Consider the following 22400-nt stretch of genomic DNA (forward strand, 5'->3'; position numbering starts at 1 on the left):
CTTCCTTATCTTTATTTCTGTGAGTAACTTTAACTGTAGAGTATGAGAAATGAAGATTAAAACACACTGACAATTAAAACCCAATAGTGGCCAATAACTAAGGTCTTGCTGATTTTTGTATTGGATAAATTATCAATCCACTAAGTGCAAGTAGCAGGATTATTTGAGAAATCCTAAACAAAAAGCCCTCATCTATGACCTGGTAAAGAGTTTCTAAAATAACTCTGATACTCAAGATTAATCTCCCTAAAGGAATCTACCTGATGCAAAAGCTGGCTTGAAACACTTACTAGAACTTGCTATTTATTATTGCCTCCAAACAAAAAATCATAGATTCATAGAATCAGTCAGGTTGGAAAAGACTTCTAAAATCAAGTCCTACCATTAACCCAGCACCCCTAAACCATATCCCCATGTTCACATGCCTTTTGAACAGCTCTAGGGATGGTACCCCCATAATTTCCTTGGGCAGCCAATGTCTAACTATCCCTCCAAAGGAAAAATTTTTCCTAATATCTAAACCTCTTCTAGCACAACTTGAGGCCATTCCCCTATAATGAAAACACACCACAATCTCAAACTACAGCAAATTTCAGGAACATTAATAGATACTGCAGGCAGCACAAAGCTGCTACAGCAGTTCAAACATAAATTCCTCAGATAAATAGCCTGTACAATCTCAATTCAGACCAGTTTTCCCACAAGCTATAATTACATGACATAATTAAACATAGAGGAAAGACACAAAGAAGTTACAAAACAATAAAGTAAAAGGCAAGAGGTTCATAAAAACCTTCAGATTAGGATTCTGGCCAGGAGGGAATAGATTCTGGTACAGATTCTCTGAAACACGTGACTGAGAGATATTAACTAAGAGCAATCAATACATAAACACTGAACTAAATTAGAGGAAGGAGTTAGGGTGGAAAAGCAGCTCAGTAAGACAGGCCAGTCTCTGGAGTAACTCCAGAGGACTGGTGACCTGAACTTGGCTTTCTCAGCTTAAAATATGGAACAAATAAGAAGGCTTTGTTTCACAACATCTCTGTGGCCACATTACACCAGGGCAGAGGAAGCACTCCCCCCTGGAAACAGCCTTGCTTGCATTACTGGCTTGGGAGGACCAGGGAATGGATGCCAGCCAAGGGGCACACACATGGGCTGACACTCAAGGCTCACACCACAATTAAAAAATTAGTCAATCAGAGGTCACATGACTGCCATTCATGCCCCAGAGCTGTCAGCAGGGACAAGGCCTTTTCAAAGGACTTACACCTTTCCACAAGGACTTCTCAAACATGCATGAGTGAAAGCTGGCATTGTAGAGTGAGTTTGTCATGGGTGTTTGAAACTTGTGCAACCTGATTTACGGAGGTACCTGAATTTCTGCCCTTAATCACACCTTGAAAGATTGGGGATGGACACTGCCAGCCCACTGAAGCACTGATATACTGTCATTATATCACAGGGGTTCCATACTGCTGTCTCCTTACCACAAAAGTTTCACACCTTCTTGGTGTTTCTCATGGAAAGCTCCTCAGAGCACTGACTCTGTCTTCTTCACAAAGTAGCCAACCAACTCCAGTTCCCTTCTCAACCAGCCACCCCACTCTTTTATAGCACTCTTCTTCTCATTGGTTACAGCTGTGTAAGTCAGACAGCCTTTACAGACCTGTTTAAGTCAGGCCTGTTCCTAATCTTTGATAATTGGCCCAGCTGTGACTCCTTAGGGGTAAGATTACTTTCTACACTATCTTTATTATCTTATATTCTATCCCCCCACACTGATATGTACTGGTTATAAAAGACCCTTAACCTACAGCTAGATTGTTACTTAATGTACTTGTGATGACGGCTTGTTGGGTGGGATGTTTAAGAAAATCTTAATATACTACGAAACCAATTTTACTGCCATTGCTTGTGTAAGGCTATAAAATATAGACACTCAAAGCTAGAACTTTAATTTACAGATAAAATTTTGAGCTTGGAATTTTTCCACCAAATTTTAACAGAAAACATTGAGAAAATGTGTGGATCAATTATATAGTCAACTATTATCAGTTCTCCTATTTTATGCACAAGAAACAAAGGGGTAAAATCCAGTGGAAATCTCAACAATTATTCAGTGCCTTTCAGCCTACAAGCCAGATAAATCTGCTGCAGCCCTGCCTGGAACACAAAACCCAAGTTACCAATGCCTGTCCATTCCAATATTGTAATCTGATCAGATTACAGTCTAAGAAATTTTTGCCTCCATACAGTGATCTAACATTTTCATCTGGTAAAAAGTTTTTAAACATCCTCTCTTCAACCACATAATTTAGATTGAATGAAATAAATTCAACCATTTTCATGATGACTTTAGACAGATTAATGTACCTGGACATTCCCTGATCTGTGGCTTGCCTCACTCTAACAAATTGTAATAGGAGCTACAATTGGTAAAAAATAAATATAGTAGCTGCCCTAGAAGGGACATTAGCCAATTCACTTTCTAAATGTGTCTCAACTGCTTGTTTTTTCCACAGTGCCTTTAAGTCACACCCACTGCCCCAGTAGCTATTTACTGAACAGCAAAGCAGAGCTTTCACTGGCCACAGCTGATGTGTATTTCCATCTCCATTAGAAGCTCTTCATTCCTATCAGTTGGGGCTTCAACTCATCCTGCCCTACAGACATCAACCTTTCCTCTTCCAACAGACTGCTTCCCTGCTGTCCAGGCAGGCTCTCCAGGCAATAGGCACACAAGGCAGAGTAGGCAAGCAGGCAGGCACTCTCCTTATCCTCACTTCTGTCATTTAAAACCAGAGCAACCCCCTGCAGCTCCAGAACTCAGGTTTCAAAGAAACAGTGGAGTATAAGGGAAAAAGTCTTATTAATCTTTAAAAAAGGCTAGAGCTAAGACAAAGGAAACAGACTGGAACACTTCAAGTGGAAACAGGCTCTGAACTATGACCTGTTTTTGATCAAAGCTGGGAGACCATTTATGGCAAGTGCATGACATGAAGCCAACCATCACTGACAAATTTCACATTATTTCAAGATTTGTGAAACTCTGTACTGTTAAATCATACAAACTGAAGAAAACGGGAACAAAACCAGTCAACCCCCTCCATCTACCTACTCTTCCACTCCCACACACAGAGTGGAATTTTTTACAGAGAAATGACTGTTTATTTGCTGAAGCTTTTACAGAAATTTCTACTTGAACGCAACCAGCATGGAAAATATCAACCTGAGCTCCTGCAACTTTGTCACACTTTAAGGAAATACTCCAAGTGGTCAGTAATAGGTTTCAATACAAGCTCTCCTCAAATCCTTAATTTTTAAGTGGTTTAATTTGTAATATTCATAGCTTCAATGAAGACAGAAATTTGACCTCCCTCACTGATCCTAAAAATACTTCTTAATTTGCTTGCATACCACTGAGTTTTGATTCTGGTCAGTATGATTTTAAGTGTTTCTACATAACTCCAAAACACTAGTGTTTCACATCAGAGACTTCTGGAATGGAAACCAATTCTAAAACCAAAGTGAGCTTAAAATACTTACAAGTAATATGAACATACAGTTATGTGTTCAAAAATATATATTACAGAATTAAATATTCACATTTCATTAAAAAGTAATCTTAAATGAGAAAGAACTTACTTTTTTAAAATCTACATACATGTAAATAAGGAAAAAACCCCCACCTTCGAACTCTCTACTATTTTAGACATCAAGTTGATTCTTTGTATAGACTATTGACTAGCATATACGTCAAAGAATATAAATTTTTTAGAAGTCCGTACAAAATCCAACTTCAAATTGTCAACATAAGACCAATATTTAGCAATACTAAGTTTAATGTATCTATTCTGAATATACTTAATATATATAACTACACGTAACACTTATGATATTATATGAAATACCACCCATTTGTCTTATGATATAACATGAAATACCATCCATTTGTCTTAAATTAGTATTAATGAAGGAATGTTCATTTCCAGAGTCTGATATGGACACAATTGTAAGAAAAAAAGACTAAAAATAGAAAACCTATCAGAAGGAAAACAAAAAATCAGAACATTCGTCTCCTAAATAATTTACATTCTTTCCAAATGCCAAATCTTCTAAGTCAATAATCAGGTATATAGAGAATAAGTTCATATTGAACTTTTATTCTGCTCTTCAGGAAAAAGATTACAGTATGAATCATAACTCAGAGGGATTTCTGAGGCTCCGTTAGTGACAGATACGCCACAAACAAAAATGTAATCTAACTATAAAGTCGGCATGATGGAACCCTTCCTAAGCTGCAAGTCACAAGCTGAGGTCAAAAGCTTCAAAATAAAGTTCACATGCGAACAAGGATTCACTCAAGACACAAAGCTCAGCACATGCAGAAATTCACTAATTACTGAGATTTTAAAAAAAGTAGAAAATTGCATAATTAATTATTATGTCTAATAGTATTATGTTTTCCCATCAGTTCTCAATTCACAGCTGTATTAGACAGATATACCTGTATTACACAGATATAGCACTCTCAAAATTAAATACTTCACAGATGTAATTCTACTAGCCCTCAAATATCTAATTAACTCCCAGTAAAGTCAGTATTGAATTTGAAAAATTTTATGAAAAATTTATGAAAAATTGTACAAAAAATGTAAAAAATTTTATGATAAAGGAGTATGGAAAAGCAAGTACTGATGGACATTAAACAAGTGCATGCCTGCATGTGACATTTTCTTTTCACCACCATTATAGTCTACAGCATTTTGCCAAACCTCCAAGCTACAAGGATGCTTTACTGGTACACAAGAAAATAAAAGCCACACCAAAAACAAGGGGTATGTGCAGAAACATACTTTACACTTCATTTTTTTTTAAATGATTACATCTACTTTCCGCAATATATTTTCCTGATCTTTTTCTGTTAAGGAAGGCAGCCAAAAAAAGCCTGCATGTGTTGTAACTCACCACAATACTCTCTTGAGAGTCAAACTTCTTTTTCTTTGGATTCTTTGCGTCTGCTAGGCCAGCATGGCGTCTGAAGATCTCCTCAAAACGGACTTTGGTTTTTGCCTTCGCCTCACTTTCAACTGCAAAAAGAAATCAAGACTATGATTTGCTATCTCATTAATCATCATTGCTGAAAAAGGTGAATAGTCATGCTCTAAAATTGTAAAGGATGAGAATTATTTATCAAGGAAAGTTTATCAAGAAATTCACTTTGTTAAGAATTTCCACTGGCAACATAACCCATGCAAGGATAACTCAGCAGCTTTGCACAGACTCACACACACCAGTCTTTCACTTGTTGCTGAAGTCAGCACCATCCACCCTGTCTCCTGAAGAAAGCACATTTTGAAGAGCACACACATCAGGATCAGTACAAAACTTGGGCTAGCCAAAGCAGAGGACAGATTACTGCCCTCCGTGCCTCTTTATGAGCAGAGGTGACACACTGTCTTCCAGGAGAAGCAGCAGCTCTGTGTTCTTACTGGCTCTGGAAACCAGCACAGCACCATCCTGAGTCAGTCTTGTAAGAGCCAGGGACTGGCACACTTGCCTTTCTGTGATCATGACACTGTCATCAGCAGCATTTCAACCCTTGAAGCACTAGGTGTTCTAGCTCCCCTCAGGTAATGCTTAATTTGTAACTAAGAATTGAAAATGCAGCCTGAAACACCACTGAAAAAGGCTATTGAATCTTCAGCTATAGCATATTTATCACTGTCATTAAACTTTTTGCAAAAGCCCCTGAATTTAAAATAAGAAAATAACACCACTTTGAAAACCAGCTATAATCACAAACTCTAAAAGGTGACAATGGAGCATTAAGGATTTATATAGGACAGAAATAACTTCTATCATTTGCACCTAGTTCTAACTATAAAATATGTACAGGAAATCAAACACGAAGTGTCCTTACCTGCTCTCATTTTCAGTCCTCAGTTAGAAGTGGCTCAACACAACAGCTGCTTCTTCCTCAGAATTCACCATTCTATTTAAAATATTTAACAACTGTCATTAGCATAAGTGCTCCATAGACTTCAAGTTAATAATTAAATCTGTGCTAATTAGTATTAGGGATGACTGTGTTTTATTTAGAAATAAGTATTTCCCTATTTGTCTAAATTATTAGAAATTTTCTGCTATCAAATCCCAGCTCTGATACTTATTATTTGTGGGCAAATAAAAAACAACATTATAGTAATTTAATTAGCTATTTGGCTATTTCTGGGTGGTAGCCAAGTAATTCAGGACTGTTGTCCTCCAGCCTTCTAAAAAATCCAACAGTTTATTTAAATAATAATGACCCATGAAACCATTTATATTGAAGCCATTCTAATCAGATTCCTCTCCTGACAGTATCATTGAGGAACCTGGCTGACAATTTTCAATACAAAGGTTAGTATCTGCCAGCAGATCTAACTTTATTACAAATCTCTAAATATTTATGTTTATATAAGCATTTGTACTTTTATAAAGCAGACAAGCAACTACATGAAATTTATTTCTCTAAAGAAAAAAAATTGTCAGGCTCCCGGTTGTGAAAAAAAGCCTGCAAATGCAATCCAAACAAAGCTTGAAGGCAAATAAAAATATCACACAGGTTTATCTTTTCATCAAGAAAATTCAGACTGCTCTACAAAACAGCTTAATACAAAGAGCTGTTTTGTAAACAGCAGAACTAATGAAGTGTAGATTCCTAGGAAGGTGGGATGCTCCCCTGAGCCTTCCATGCAAGAACTCTGGTACCTGTGTCCCCCAATCCCAGCAGGTAACAGCTCCGAGTTCTCCCTAGGAAACACCTCCTGTCAGACATCAGTAACTCACATTCCCTGACAGCCAGACTGCACTGATCCTAACAAATTCAGGCACAGCATTAAACACTGCCAGGATGTGTGGCTGCTTTATTCTCACACCATTTTGGTCCAGGCCACCTAACACGCATCCAAACTATGCCTGAAATGACACTGATGAGGTTGCAATATTTTCACTATCTAAAACATCTTCTGACTCCTACAACAAAGCTTCATTGTCACTATTAAACCAGTAACTGTTAAAAATAACACTTCTTACAATAAATTAAAAAACACAATTGAAAAATAAAACTGCTTTTGCAATTTATACTTGGTTAAACCTAATGGGCATTTGAAAAGTACTAGTTACTTAGTGCTGCTTTCCAAGTAGTCAATTCACAATTGGCTAGAAAACACGTAATTTAGAAAAGCAGAAAACTAAATAAATTCAAAAAATACAGCAGATTCTATCACTTTAATCACTAACTGAGAACAACAGAAACATGGAAGAGCATCTTATAATTAGCTGAGTGATTTCAACAAGCCCTCAAAAATAATTAGAAACAAGAAATTAAATACCGAAGGGCTCTTAAAATTAAAGCAAAAAATATGAGAGACAATATAGCACACAAAAGCAAAACTAAATAAGTGCATACCTATTCTAAGTACAGAAATAAGCTTCTGGTCAAAGGTTAAATAAATCAGTCCACCAAAAAACCCAACCAACCTATAGGTTAAAATATTAATTTTACAGATCATTTTTTATTATAATGGAATAAACATCTTACCAAAAGCTAGGGTCACCTTGCATCTACAAGCACTCTAAAATGAAGAATTAGCAAAATCCACCAATGACTGCATCACTGTTTGTTTATTTATTCAGCGTCTAGCCTGTTGTGGCAATAAAACTTAGAGATAAAGCCTTCAAATGACAGTGCTATTGTTTAATAGGTATTTCCAATTTAGAGCTTCATGGTCTTTGACAGGCTGCATTAAAGCAACTATCAGGCTTGTGTAAATATAGATCATTAATCAACAAGGATAAGAACAAGGCTGTTTACTTAGTGTAATCTCACCTTAGAATAGGAGAGATTTAATTGTGTATCAAAGTTCAGCAACCACCATGCCCCAGCCTGAGTAAGCTCAGTTACCATTAATTTTGTTAAAACACATTTTTGTCTGATCAGATTGGATCTCTTCCATGTTAGTAAATATAAGACAATCCAAGACTGACAAAAACACATACCTGGGAAGTGACATAGTCCAGATACCAGGAATAAACAACAATACAAATTGATAAAGCATAAACTTCCAATTCCTATACTTTCCTGAAAATAACCCAGTTTGCTCTTCTCCAATATTCTATTCGTATTTATAAAGTGATTCTACATTAAACTCTTCATCTTTTCACAGTATTTTACAGTACTCATTGAGTTGCTATATTCTGTATCTGTAATACAGAGATTTTATGCTAAACATGCCACAAGAGTCGCTACAAACAAAACCTACTTTTACTGACCGCTAATAAAAGATATAAATTAAATCCATACTGCAATGAGCAAAACATACAGAATTTGCACTACACAATGGGAAGTGAAAAATTTCCTACCTAATTATGGCCATTCAGGAAACTGAGCTGACAAAATAGAATTACACACTTAGGATTTTCCTGAACTACACTCCTCATTTTTCTTTCCTTGTAATAAGTGAGCATAAACTTCAGTGGCTGGAAACAAGTAGAACATCAGGCCTTGTTTATTTCTCACCTTTTGGATCACAGAGGGAAATCTTGGGTTTTACTAGCAGGCTTCTAATTTAGCAACATGTAGGGATCATTACTCTGAGATATGAAAGAACTTCAGCTCAGAATTATGCAGCAAAATTACACGGAGATGAATCTGTTCCTCTTCACTACTGACAAATCTGACATTAAAAAAAAATCTAATTTTATTAATGAAAATTCAGTATTTCAGTCCAGAAAACTGACAGATGAGGAAACACCTATGTAAAAACTAATAGAAGTGCAGCAGTTTTCTACCAGTTTAGATGTGCCTGTAAAGACTTTACACTCATACTAATAAAAGTTTTTTAAAGTGTTTTTAAAAGCTGGCGCTACCCTTGGTTTTCTAGTAGTAATGTATCAGAAAGTTTTTGCTTCATACGAACTGTCAAGTTGGGGCTTTTACTCCAGAAATTTGGCACCGTTAGTCAAGAGAAAGTTGTGAATAGAGTCTTGACATCAAAATTACTGACTTCAGTTCTATGTAAGGAAATATAAAAGACTTTTATTAAGCTTTAAGTTTCTGCTTTATCTTAGATGATAAATATGAAACAGTGTTCTCAGCAAGAGACCACCCTAAGTATTTTAATTTCCAATGTCACATTCTGCTGTGCCCGGAAGAATAGTGGTAGATTTAAAAGACACGAAGGGACGTTCCCGCTACACACCACAACTGGACGAACCGAGGCAATTATTTAGCGAGGATGTGATGCATCCACACGGGCATTCCGCGTGCAGGAGGCATCCCCGCTGTGGAGCCAAGGTGCCAGGCATGGAGAAGCACGTGGAAGCACGGAGCAGTGTGTTCACTGCAATGCCCACGCACGTCACCCCAGTGAACTACGAAGCCCGTGAAAAGCGCAGGATGGGGGGGGGCGGAACAACGCCGAGCTGGGATTAGGGCTTCCCGCGGCACTGCCCCGTGCCGCCGCGCCGGCACCAGCCAGCCACAGCGCGCAGGCCGCCCTCGGCCGCCGCTCCGCCGGCCCGGCTCGGCACAGTCCCGCCGGGGCCACTCCGGCCGCGCCACCGCTCCCGCTGCCCGCTCTCCGCCGGGCGCGCCCAGCCCGCCCGCGCTCCCCGGCCCGCGCTGGCCGCCGCCCAGCCCGCCCGCGCTCCCGCCCCTGCTCCCGCTCCCCAGCGCAGCCCCGATCCCGATCCCGATCCCGCTCCCCGCCCGCGCGCGCCAACGGCGGCGGTCCCCGCGCGGCCCCCGAGCGGCTGCGGCCGTGCCCAGCCCCAGGCTGAGCCCCCCGCCCCGGGGCGGGAAGGGGAGCCGGGGGAGGGAACAGCGGCGGGAGGCGTTACCCAGCCCAACCCGCCCCCGGGGCCGCGCACTGCGACCGGCGGCGGCACACGCCCGGCGGGGCCCGGCCCGGGGCGCGGCCCCGCTCCCCGCCGAGGGCGTCGCTCAGCTCGGCCATCGCTCACCCGGCCCCGTCCGCTCCCGTGGCCGCCGCGACGTGGCCCGGCTGCGGCCGCCCCGCCTCCCCCCTTCCCTCCGCCAGTGGGCTCTTCCTCGGCCCCGCTCCCCCCTCCGCAGCGCCGTGCCGGTGGTTCCGCCCAAAACAATCCCGGCTCCCAAGGAAACGGCGGGCGCGGGGAAGCGCCGGGAAAGGAAATAAACGCAAAGCAAACAAACCCGGGTGAAATGCATTAGAAACGGGAGCCCTCCCACGGGTCCGCTGTAAAAGAAAAGTGTGCCGAAAGTACATATTAGCTCTCAGAGCTGAGACGAACAAAATTTGTTGCGGAAGAATTGAAGTCCCTGGGTAATGGGCTCTGTTGGGCAAGTGACAAAGGGTGGGAATGCGAGTGACAAGGGCTTGGAATGCAAGTGACAAGCTTTCTGCAAATAGCTGCGCAAGTAGCGAGCTATGGAGAAACTTCCATTTGTTGCCTCATTTAGTAGTTGATTTAAGCAGCATATTTGTCATATTTGAAAACTTGTAAATTTACTTCTGTGTAAAATTTATTTAAAATTGTAGATGTCAATGATCTCTCATACACTAGAAGGTTTGAGAAATCAGTGCAAGGTTTTTGATGAACGTGGTTAGTTTGTTTAAGAAGTAGAGTTGGGTAAAATTAGCCTTCAGTTGGCAGCAATTCGCAGAAACTAGAGGTGAGCAGGTGCTTGTGACATAGTTCCCAAGCATTGCATCCCTCAAATTCTGTCAATGAATAACACTGGCCTCCAAAAGAATGTACCTTCTGAGACCTGGCTTCCCTGTTCCTCATGTGTTGTCAGTGACAGACACTACTATCTCTTTTTGTACTCAGCTGCCCTCTGCTTTCTCAAATGCTGGCATGCCCTCAGCTGATGGGTGGGGATATTTCTGGTTTCCTTAGGCAGGTGTCCTGGGTTGCCTTGGCATAACACAACAAAAACCAAGTGCTCAGCATTCCTGTGCTTCCCTTTATCCTTAGTGCATCTCCATTCTTTTATCTCTCTGTCATTCATAGTACCCCAGACTCCATGAAATAATGGCCTTGAGCAACCTGGTCTCACCTTCAGGTTGGCCTTGCATTGAACAAGAGATTGGACCAGAAATCCAGATATTCCTTCCTAACTAGCTTCCTGGCAGCTGAGAGGCTCAGTTATGGCAAACTCAAAGCCTGTCATTTTTAGTCGCTGACATGGAAAGCAGATTTGATATTGTCTAATTTGACCAGCAGTGATGGGGCTGTGAAGCCTTCTAAATAAGCCTGGCACGAGACGTCAGCAGGTTTTCCGTCACTACCAAAAGCTTGTGCCAAGTTTCCAGGAACACTTGCTTCAAAAGAATGTCTTTAAGATTTCTGTGGCCATTACACCTTTGACAAACATGAGGTATTTTGTGCCATCTGAGATCCATAAGCAAGTAGTGGTCAGGGCCATTATCAGTGTCAGGGGAGAATAAATCTGACCTCTTTAGCTGACTTGTTTAGTTGGGTTTTTGGGGATAGAGAGAGATGGCAATACTGCAGTTCTTACTCATAAATAATTGATAAAACAAATAAGTCTGTGTTAAATTTGTTGCTTTCATCCTGGACTAGTTAAAAATCACTGCTCTGCAGTTAAGAATGTTCCAGATAGAAAGCTCCTGTAAGCCAAGGATTGACATGCTGATGTAAAGAAGACTTTTTCACTTCATGTTACTTCTTGCAAGATCCTATGTCTTACAGTTCTTCTGATGTACTTTGCACAGTGCAAAACATGACCTGCTGATATTAAGCAGTTCCTGAGGCTGATAATCAAATTTCCATTACAGCTAAAGATGTTGCAATGTGTATTCCTGTGTCAGTGTCCCAAATATTTTTTTTCCATTTCCTGACAGTGAAATTTAAAAAAAAATATTTGGACTTTGCTCATTATTGCAAAAGCAATGCGAGTCAGGAGCAGCAGGGGAACCTGTACAGCCCCCAAAATAACAGGATGAGTTTTGTCTGTACTTTGATGGCCTGTGGAACAAACCAAAGAAAAGAAAGCATACTGCAAGCACAACACATCCTGTTTGTAAGCAGAGACAAGTGTGCAATTTCTATTCTGCTGGAAGGAGAAAAGCAAGGCTTTTGAAAAACATATGGACATGTATGTAGAGAGTTTTTCAATGGCTTCAAAAGCATGTGCTGCCTGTGTTCACCTGCTATTTCAGTTTTAGGTGTTTGTTCAGAGAAAGCTTTCCATTATCTTACATTTGGGATGTGTGGGAAGCAGAAAGGGACATGAGCTAAGGTGGCATGTTGTGGGTTACAGGTGAACAGTTTGTAGATACCAGATGCATTCTGAAAATCTCACAAGAATTCCAGGATGATGAAGAATGGATCAAGGTTCTTGTCAGAGCCTAACTTTCAACAGAAGGTAAAATCTGTCACAGGCAGGGACAGCCTCGAGGTGTCACTCGAGTGCACAAAACAGAAACAAGGTCGGGGTTGGATAACTTAGAGTGCTAAAGGTGCAGGGATATTTTGGCACAAGTTAATTGTTTAACTGATCAGTGGGTTATTTTCTCTTGATAGCAATATATAATGGTATTTGGCATTCTGAGCAAACGATCTGATTGATACAAGTTGAATCTTGAGTTGGGGCAACTGAGAGAAGAAATTTACATATATTGTATTGATAAGAAAAAAAAGGATCAAAAAGTTAAAGTTAATAACCAATTTATTTAATAATAAGAGAACAAGTGTGCAAGATGTTCTGCATCCTGAGATAATTGCATCTTGCCTGCTAAATTTCTAGTGCTTTGAATGCAAGTCATAAGGACTAACTATGCTAGAAAGCTGGTGTGCCCCAAATATGTGGATATTTATTGGCAGTAGAAATGCCTGTACATGTTTATTTGGCAATCTAAATTTCTGTGACTACTTCTCAGAGATCTGAAACTCTTTGAACTGAAAGGATTTCACTGTTAGTTCTGTCCTCGACTTGTCTCCTCATCCTGAAGTGTGTGGCCTTAATTCATGGGGGCAAGTGAGCAGTCCTTTCTCAGAAGAGAGTTTAGGAATGTTCTTTATCCTCATTGCCTTTGTTGAGCCACATTTACCTTCTCAAAGTTCTCTCCAGAGTAGGTACAAGACCAGTTATGACCATGGGTTTTATTTTTGTTGTGTATTACCAGCTTCTTGTGGGTGGCAGTTCTCCCAAAGCTAAAATGCCTAGTTTCTTCTTTCTTTTTTGAACATGTTTTCAGTTTAGGACTTCAAAATGTTTTAAGGAAATCAGATTTTTTCATATTAATGCAGAGACTTGAAGCAAGGCTGGAATTATGAAGTGGCCCAATCTTATGGATCTGGTATTAAGAGGGAATGCAAGACTCCTAAAATTTTAATAAGTAATTTTGAGTATTTTTAATAAATATTTTTCATTTTAAATTGGCTGAAGTTATTAGTCACATGAACAGTCCCTCGTATTTCAATATGCTTAACATACTAGAATGTCTATTTACTTTGCAACACGAGGAAAAGAAGGTGAACATATTTTATTTCACTGCCAGAAAACTAGGTTTCAGAAGCCACAGGTTCAAACTGTGTGTCCAGACAATGATGTCATGAACCCTCTGAAGACAAATTTTATTGTGTTTTCAGTATTAGTGTTTCCTGAGCAACATCTCCAGAGGTGTAGCTAAATCTCTACTGATGTTTTCCTGTCCTCAGAACAAGAATGCTGAGTCTTTTTGAAAGCAGGTTATCATTTGTGTTCTCAGGAAACTTCAGGTACTTTGCCACAGGATGGCATTGTAACAGCACTTGTCATTAAATCTAATTTTTGTGATGTGTTCTGGAAGCGTTGGATATTGGAGCTAGAATTTGCCTGTAACTCAGTGCAGCATTGTTGCTTTTTAACTTTTCAAAATACAGTTGTTCCCTTTGTACTGTTAGTGCATATTTGCATATGTTTTTATTTTTTTTCCTTTTGTGCTTTTTAATAGCTAAACAATAAGCTTTAATAGAGAGAAACCCAACTCCTCAATATCCCTATCATATCCTGTGGCTAACAATACTTTATCTGTAGACTAAGTCCCACAATCTTTTTTTTTTTTCAGAAAAGTATTTATTTTTTTGGAATGCACTTGTTTTGTTTCAGAGTGTAATTGTTGATGTGGTTCATCAGATATCTTTTCTTTCTTCTAAAGGCTTGGTTTTTTAATCAAGTCCATTTGGAGACTAATTTGTAGTCCCAGAATCCCACATCTAAATAAACTATATTTTGGAAAATTCAACCTTGGTTTCAGAAAATCTTGCTTGTCTGGAAAACACCTTAAATTTGAAAGAGTTCAAATCAGTGTAAATCTAGGCTAACTCTCCTGCAGGGAAATGGAGAAAGAAGCACCCACAGGTGAGTGAAGCCTCCCAGAGCCATGGAATCAGGCCTGGATGGTGGAAAACGATTGCCACTGAAAGTGTCAGGAAAGTCTGGCTTAGTCCTTCGAGCAGTACTGCAGTGACCGAAGGAAACTGAGTGGGGCATGTTCCAGCAGCAACAAAAATCTACAGAAACACATGAGACCCCCAGACTCCCAGTTAGTAACCAAAGCTAATTCCAGAATTTTTAGCTGTTGTTCTAGTTTACTGTGTATCATTTAAAAACATATCACCTCCAAAGAGAATATGTATTGATGTACCTATGAAAAAAATGCACACCTGCCCAATAGAAATGGACCTCTAAATCTGAACAAGAACATCTAGATTTTTCAGTCTTTCTGTTGAACATCTCATAGAAAGTATTTATATCTAGTATTTAGGTATTTTATCATTGCTATAACAAACCCTACAAAAATTCATTTTGGGATTTTTAAAAAAGCTACAGCTAAAAAGCAGTAAAATATTTGCAGATTCTCTGCTTACTCCCTAATAATCTTCATCAATGATTTATGGCTTCCATTCTAACCCATTCATCAATTTCTTTTGTTTGAATAGCTCTTCTGTAAGAGTCTTCCTTGACAGCACCTTTTCCTTGGATTCCTTCCAAGTCCTGAATATTGTTCCTGTCTCCAAGCTCCTGCTCTCCCCTTCAGTCTGCCCTTAGCTCTGTGTCCCCACCAGGGCCATAAGAGCAGGCTGCCTTTCCCAAGCACGTGGGCCTTGGTGTGGAGTTTGTCACAGTACCCCAGGCCCTTGCACTCCAGCCAAGGAATGCTGGAAATGGTGGTGGCTCTCCTCCACTTTTCCCTGTGTGATCATCTGAACAGGCAGGTACAGGGGACCATGCTTCAGCCTACAGCCACTTCTGCAGCCTGCTGTTGCCATTTCCCTCACTAATCAACCAGTGGGACAAGGTCAGAGAAAAACCTGAAATATGAACTCAAAACCAGCTCCCTTGCTCAGGTTTAGTCCTCAGTGTGTCTCTGCCTCTTTCTCCTGTTGTACTACAGCCCCAAGGGCTTTTCTTGAGCTTCATGCTCAGTAAATTTGGATGCTTTCAGAACCTGTTGAGCACACACAAGGGTTGCTGCCATCTGGCACTTGCTTTCTGTCCCCCATGCACTGTTGGCTTTGAAAGTTCTGCCAGAAGTGCTGTTCTTTAAAAAAACATTGGCAGCAATTCTCTGTAATAAATGGCCCAGCCCAAAAATTGTTCCTGTTTCTTTTGGTTCCTGTGAGACATTCTGCAGGTCCTGTGGGCACTGTCTAATGGAAATTTCTGGGATTTGATTCTGTCTTTTGCTAGCAGATGCTGAGCTGTGCCTGCTGGGGATCTGTCCCCCTGGGTGATGCTGTTGCCTGCAGAGGCTTTGCACAGTCTGCCTGTAAGGCACAGATCCCAGCAGGACAGACATGGAACCCACCAGCCCCATGTCACTGAAACGCTGCTGCTGATTCATGGAAAACAAAGGTTCTTGATTTTAAGGTTTAAAAAAGGCTACCCTTCTTGGAAACTTTTGTCACTGTACCTCTCAGTGCTCTTTGGTTAGACTTGAGGTGACTGTCAAAGTAGCAATGTTGATGTTCTTGAGCATCACATTTGGAAACCAGGTGTCTTGCCCAGAAATCTGTGTGACTCATTAACAACCCATCCTCTTGCTATAGGATGTTCTCCGGAGCTAAAGACTGTCAGACCTTCACTTTGCAATATTCTGTGAATCTTCTCTGACTTGATTTCACAGTTGAGTCTTTTCTCTCTGTTGTTCTGTGACTTGGGGTAGTTTTTTGGCTTTTGTGAGAATACAGTCTGGATATCTTGCATTATTTTCTCCAGCTGAGTTGGAGCTTTATCTGTTCTCTAGCAGCCTGGGAATTCTTGATTTACTATCAGTCATCTGTCCTAATTCAGGCACCTTTTCAGGTGATACTTCTGGCAAGATTTCGAGCATTTTCCAGTATTTGATGTGCCTAAATAATAAATTTTTTCTCATATTTACAGTTGAATACTGGGAGTGTGCCATTACTACTAGGACTGTATCAATATATTGTCATAGAATGTAAGAACTTGGACCCTACAGCACTTCATCATTGGATGGGACTCTGCATCCTTGGCACACAAGTACTGTCCTTCTCATTTCATCTTTCTGGGTCTGCTTTGGTGATCTGTTTGTCCTTATTCTGTCACATTTTCAAATGTAGCTCCACTGGATTTTTTTTATTTTCCTGTATCCTAACCCTGTAGACACCTGTAACACTTCAAAACTTTCAGAGTTCTAGAAAAGCATTTTTTTTCCCAAGAAGGTATCTTACACAAGATGTCAGGAGACTAATGGGTAGTTTGCAACTAGGGAACATTTTGCAGAGTTTGAAGAACAAGTTTGGAAAAAGTTATTAAGATAATTCCAGTTGCTGACAGCATCATCTGTTTAATTTTTTACCCCACTTTCATCCACCTTCCACCCCACAGTTTGTGGTGATTCATATTTCTGCACTTTCTATGCCAAAAATAGAACATGGTATGTTACAGTCTTTGGGACACACAGCACATGCAAATGGCACATCTTTCAGAAATTTACTTTGAATTAAAGTATAATAGGAGCAAATGATAAAGCTGATCAGCAAATTTTCCATGATTTCTAATGCAAAATTTCCTGATCTCAACTTGGGAGTTTACATGAGAGTCAGGAAAAAAAGAACCAATCAATTTTTCGAATGTTGTCTTCAGCAAATGCAGGCTGTGGGATATAATGACAAGGTCTTTTTGCATAGGGACATAAAAATGATTAAAGAATAGAGGAGTTTTATACAAAATCTATTAAACTGGAACTGCCACTAATTTTATTAACTGTTTGTAAACAAAGATGTTATAGTAGGATATATTCACACACATAAACACATTCACACATATGCATGCCCCCACACACAAATGCAATTTGTCAAAATATTAAATTAACCTAGAGGTAGTATTCTCAGCTTGCTAACATACTGTTGAAAATCTCTGTGACTCAAGTGTCTTGAACTGATCCCATTCCAAACAGCCCTGAATGGAACATTAACATCATTTTTTGTCTTATCCTTTTAACACTTACTTTCAATAAGATTAAACTGGTTAGAACATCCCTCCTTTATGCAAGTTAATGACACAAGAATGAGCATGGAAATAAACCTATATGTAAGTGACAAGCAGAAAATGCACTTGGAAATTTCAATATACACTTTGTGTGGAAAATGGTGGTAGCTTGTCCCTCTTTTCTGAAACTGTCAGAAAAGTAAAGAACTGTAAACATTCGTCTTATCTCAATGATGTTTGTAGACAGTTGATTTCATCACTGACTGGAACCATCAGTTAGCAAAACACTGCAACACTGATCATTGTATAGAACTGCCTAAGTGTGTAGAAAAAGACCAGAACAGCACCTTAAAAATAGCAAGTATTTGTAGGGGTCTTTGGAAGCACTTGAACAACTGTTGGGTAAAATGCAAAATTTTCCCCTGCAGTTTGTCCTTTGCTTTTCTAAACCAGAAGTGGAATAATTGTTATGCTTCTTTTCTTCATTTTCTCTTTCACATTCTGCTGCCAAATTGCCCTTACCCTCATCCAAGGACTCCCCAGTGACTCTACACATTTTGAACAGAGTGGTGAAAGGGTTAAGTTGCACCATGAGGTGTCAGAGGAAGGACTGATAAGAGTTCAACAACCTTGCCCCTGCATGGGCTCCAGAGCACTGCTCTCAGCTGAGTCCTGTGACTTGGAACAGCAGAGACAGGAACTGCTGAACACAAAGAGCTGCAGCAATGACCTGGTGTGCACCAGTCTTTGAGGAGCCTGAATACATAAAGATTCTCACTTTCTTACAGATTCTTCCAAGAAGAACAGAAAAGGAAAATCAGACATATGGGTTGCATTTCAGGCCCTATTATGTGCTGCTTCTCTGTCTGTGTTTTGCAGCCCCACATGTAAAGAGTGGGTAGCACTCTTTGGGCAGGGTGGTGACAGCACTACAGCAGGAGAATAACAAAATCAAGGAAGGACAAGTTTGGGTGCAGGACGTGCTCCCCCTGACAGACACGTGGAGCAGGCTATAGCAGATCACCACTGCAGTTTTGTTGAACCAATTCCCAAAGCAGTGCTGTTGCTGGATGTTACAGGCTGGGATACTCAAGCAGGGCTCAAAGCTACACAATTCCTCTGCTGTCTGTAGTTCTTGAGCTTAGTTGTGGTTTGTCTGATGTTCTCTGAGTAGGAAATGAAGAATGATTTTACCCTCTTGTCTCACAGCACCATGATGCAGTCGTCACTCATGTGCAAAGGCTTATAGCACACTGTGTGCTGAGTGCTGGCTGCCAGGTTCCCTATGGCTTTAATGCTCTCCACACCTCTGTTAAAGGCAATTGCACAATCCCTGTATTTCCAGATACTTTTTCAGCAATCCAGAAACCTAACTAATTAATTCTTTAGATCTTTCTGCTCTAAAGGTGACACTTAGTTTGCTCACTTCTAGCTTCTCATTTGTCTGATTTTATTCTGCTGGTTTCTTACATTTGGCAGCAGCCAGAACAAATGAACATTTTAGAGACAGAAGCTTTCACTACTGGAGAAACATCCTCTCTGTACCTCCTCTCATTTTCCTTACCTTGGATCCATTAACATCTGTGGCTAGAAGTCACAGAGATGAGTTTATCTATCAGATCTTCTGCCCTCTGTGTTCTTTCATGTGCAGAGCAAGGACAGAATTTATTTTTAACTTGGCTACCTTTCCCCCTCCCGAACTCCTCGCTACCTTACGGTCAGCAGCATCTGCTGTTAGAAGCCATCCACATTATCCATCTGGGGCTGCTGCCCAAAGTTCCCTCTCACTTTTGTTACTTTTTCTGTTGGTGTTTGAAAAGAAAGTAAAAATACCTTCCTTATTTCCCAGCTGCTCACGGCTCTATGTCATGGCAGTACTCTTTGGAGCAATTACATGAACTCCTTTACTTCATGCTCATCCCAGTCTTGTGCATGTGCAATACCTTAGACATGCCTTTTGAAATTTTCCCTTCCTTTGAAGACATTTAAAGATAACAAAATCTTTCCTTTGATTCTTTCCTCTTAGCAAGTAAGTGATATCAGTGATATCAGATCAGTGTCTGTTTTCTGATGTTTCCTGATTCTGAAATTTAGAGAATTTATGTTTAAGGGAATTTATTCAAAAAATTGTGCTCTGTGTTCTGACATTGTTTGCAATCACTTTTGTGCGGGTATTTTTCTGAACTTACAGTAAATCCAATTTCAAGGGTCAACTTCTATTTAAAAAGCCTCCTAGTGTTGTTTATATTTTAACCACTGTGCTAACCAATGTACCCTGACTCTGAAATAAGATCTGATAAACTTCCACCTATGGGTGATCCTCACAGTGATCAAATAAATGAGAACAAACACCACAAGATTAGAACTGGAGAGAGATTTAGATACTGTGTGCATCAGTGAGGGGAAAGAGGAAAGAAGGAAAGGCACAAAAGGATAAATCAACAGTTTACAAGGATCCTGTCAAACATAATGCCTTGACAAGTCACATCCTTGTCACAAGACAACAGTGAGGAGTGCCAGTGTGGCCGATGAAAGACACCTCTGTTTTGTCATTTTCTTGTGGAAAACTTACAGAATGGGTTTTTTACCAGGAGTAAAAAGTCTCGTTTTCCAAGATCAGATCCATTTATATAGAGATGATTAAGAATTCTTCAAATCTGCATTGCCATCTTTGAATGAAATGGCAATATGAGTGTTCTTTGCTTTCTTAAAATGCACCAGTGTAGGTGCATTTTAATCAGATTTAAGACAATGATATTGAGAAAAGAACCAGAGCCAAACCAGCAACAACTATAAGGAAGGAGTATAGATTTTGAAGTGTATATAGACCTTTAACATGAGGAAAACTTGCAAAAGAGTCTGCTGACCTGATGCATGCAAATTTTCCCAAACTATCCTGGACATGTGTTAACAAACCTTTGGCTACCACAATTAGCTTCTTTGGTTTTGAAAACCAGTAGGAAAAGCTGATCTAATTAAAATGTCTAACACATAGTGTTTATTGATGAATTTTACAAACTCAGTTAAGACTCACAGCCTTTCAAACCTCCCCATGCAGCAGAAACAGCTGCACTCATCCACTTATGCAGTTTTTTTTTGTTAGACATTTGCCACCAGATGTGCACCATAACACAGTGACCCAGTGACTACCTCAGTGGAAATGGGAGATACAGAAAACTGGGGAAGATGCCAGAGATGCTGGAGAGGGCAGGGCTGAGCAGAAAACCAATTTTGCACTGGAGTAAGGAAAAGACCCCCTATGTGATAATAGCTGATGGGAAGGAGGCCCAGGGATTGGTGAGCAGATGCTGTTTGTAGCCAGGGAGTCAGGGGATATAGAGCAGGAGAGATGAAAACTAGGATCTAGAGCTGGAATTGAAAATAAGGTTAAGATTGTTAAAAATGTGGAGCTAAACCAGGCTTGGATAGCTCTCAAAAGCCTGCTTGCTAGTAAAGCCTACTTGGTGTTCTGCTCCTTTGTTTTACCATTCTTTCCCAATGAGTAACTGGTCCTAAAACCTGATAAGGCTGATCCCACATGTGATTGCATTATATCCCACCCATTCTCCCTGTCACCCTTCAAATGTTTCCCTGAGCTGAGTCCAGCTCCCATCAGCTCCTCTCCTTGGCCCATCTGCTTTGTTTCCCTGCACTAACATCAGTGGTATCCCAAGCCTCTGCAGATATCCCGTTCTTTGCTCTTGTTCACAAGTTGCATTAAAACAGATTCAAGACAGAACACAGCCAAATAGCATGGTATTATACTACCTGACAGGAGAAAAACAGCACAGGACCACAAGCAGGATCAGGTTTAAATTTTTCACATAATCAGTAAAATATAAGCTAGTGTGGTTCTCATTCTAGAATGCCTCTCTCACATATTTATTCCTGCACTCCTAGCTTTATCCCAAACCCTCAGTACAGTGTAAGTTCTACTTAAAGCAGGCAGGATGATGTAGAAGTGGACAGCCTCATTAATTTTTAGAAGGAACTCATGATTCTGTAAACTTTTGGCCTCCAATTGCAGAAGATTGATCCAGCAGTGTGCATTCAAGTCTGTTCTCCCCATCCAATATTCTCCTATTCATTCATTCATCAAATGTGCTAGTGACTGCCTCTGGTGAGTCACTAGCACATTTGATTCAGTAAGTTGTTTGGAAGCAACACCAGAGAGTTAGCATGCTAGAGAAGCCATGAAATGGTGCTGCAGTGCAACTTTTCCAAGGTAAAGGCTGCTTGGGAAATACAGAGTGAGCTGATGTTGAAATCAGGATAACACACAGATGAGCAAAGTCTGACACCCTCGCTGGGTGAATTTGTGCATGCAGAGTGAGGGTAAATGTCTGGTAAGGAAGAACACTAAATTGCTATCTATGATTCTTAAGCCTAATGTTTAAGGTTTAGAGTATCCTCTTAAATCTAAATGAAATCAAAATAAAGTCCTACTCCCAAATAGAAGAAAAAAAAAAAAAAGAAAAGTGTAATTCAAGGAGACAGCAGAAAAGGAATTCTTTAATAAAGAAGTAAAATTAAACTATTTTACAGAGTTAATATCTGAATATTATAATCATGCTTACCATGAGATTAAACAGAAGTTGCTCCTTATAAATCAGTACAGGCATGCATGGCTGAATTTACTATTGGGACTCTAGTGTCAAGAGAAATTCAGATCCTGCCTGGACACATGTTTTCCCATACTTTCCAGCAACATTATTCTTGTCTTTTCTCTAGTAGAGAAAGACCTAACCATTTGAGAATGAAATATATCCGGCAAAACAAGAAAGTGCCTTTGCATTTAATAGCATCCAGTAGGAATGATTGAATCTGATTTGGTAATCCATCCAATTCAAGGTTGTTTGAACAGCCACACCACGGCAAGGGGGGAGCAGCATGGGAGAATGAT

At 40.1% G+C, this 22400-nt stretch overlaps 1 protein-coding gene across 4 annotated transcripts in view; it reads right to left on the minus strand.

Annotated features, from left to right (window-relative positions):
- Window positions 1–10061, minus strand: part of AHI1 (Abelson helper integration site 1) — an 85546-nt gene extending 75485 nt beyond the window's left edge. Inside the window, exons 1-4 of one of the 4 annotated variants that reach the window (XM_063151239.1) lie at window positions 10015–10061; window positions 8570–8726; window positions 5930–6001; window positions 4975–5096 (exon numbers count right to left, since the gene is read on the minus strand). In XM_063151239.1, coding sequence (XP_063007309.1) covers window positions 4975–5096; window positions 5930–5939 — 132 coding nt within the window. In that variant the 5' untranslated portion in view covers window positions 5940–6001; window positions 8570–8726; window positions 10015–10061. Of the gene's footprint in view, window positions 1–4974; window positions 5097–5929; window positions 6002–8569; window positions 8727–9251; window positions 9434–10014 lie in introns of those variants that run through there. The other 3 variants (XM_063151237.1, XM_063151238.1, XM_063151240.1) reach the window with 3 other exon arrangements.
- Between the last annotated feature and the right edge of the window lie 12339 nt (window positions 10062–22400).

Source organism: Melospiza melodia, chromosome 3, assembly GCF_035770615.1.
Source record: "Melospiza melodia melodia isolate bMelMel2 chromosome 3, bMelMel2.pri, whole genome shotgun sequence".
Lineage (NCBI taxonomy): Eukaryota > Metazoa > Chordata > Aves > Passeriformes > Passerellidae > Melospiza > Melospiza melodia.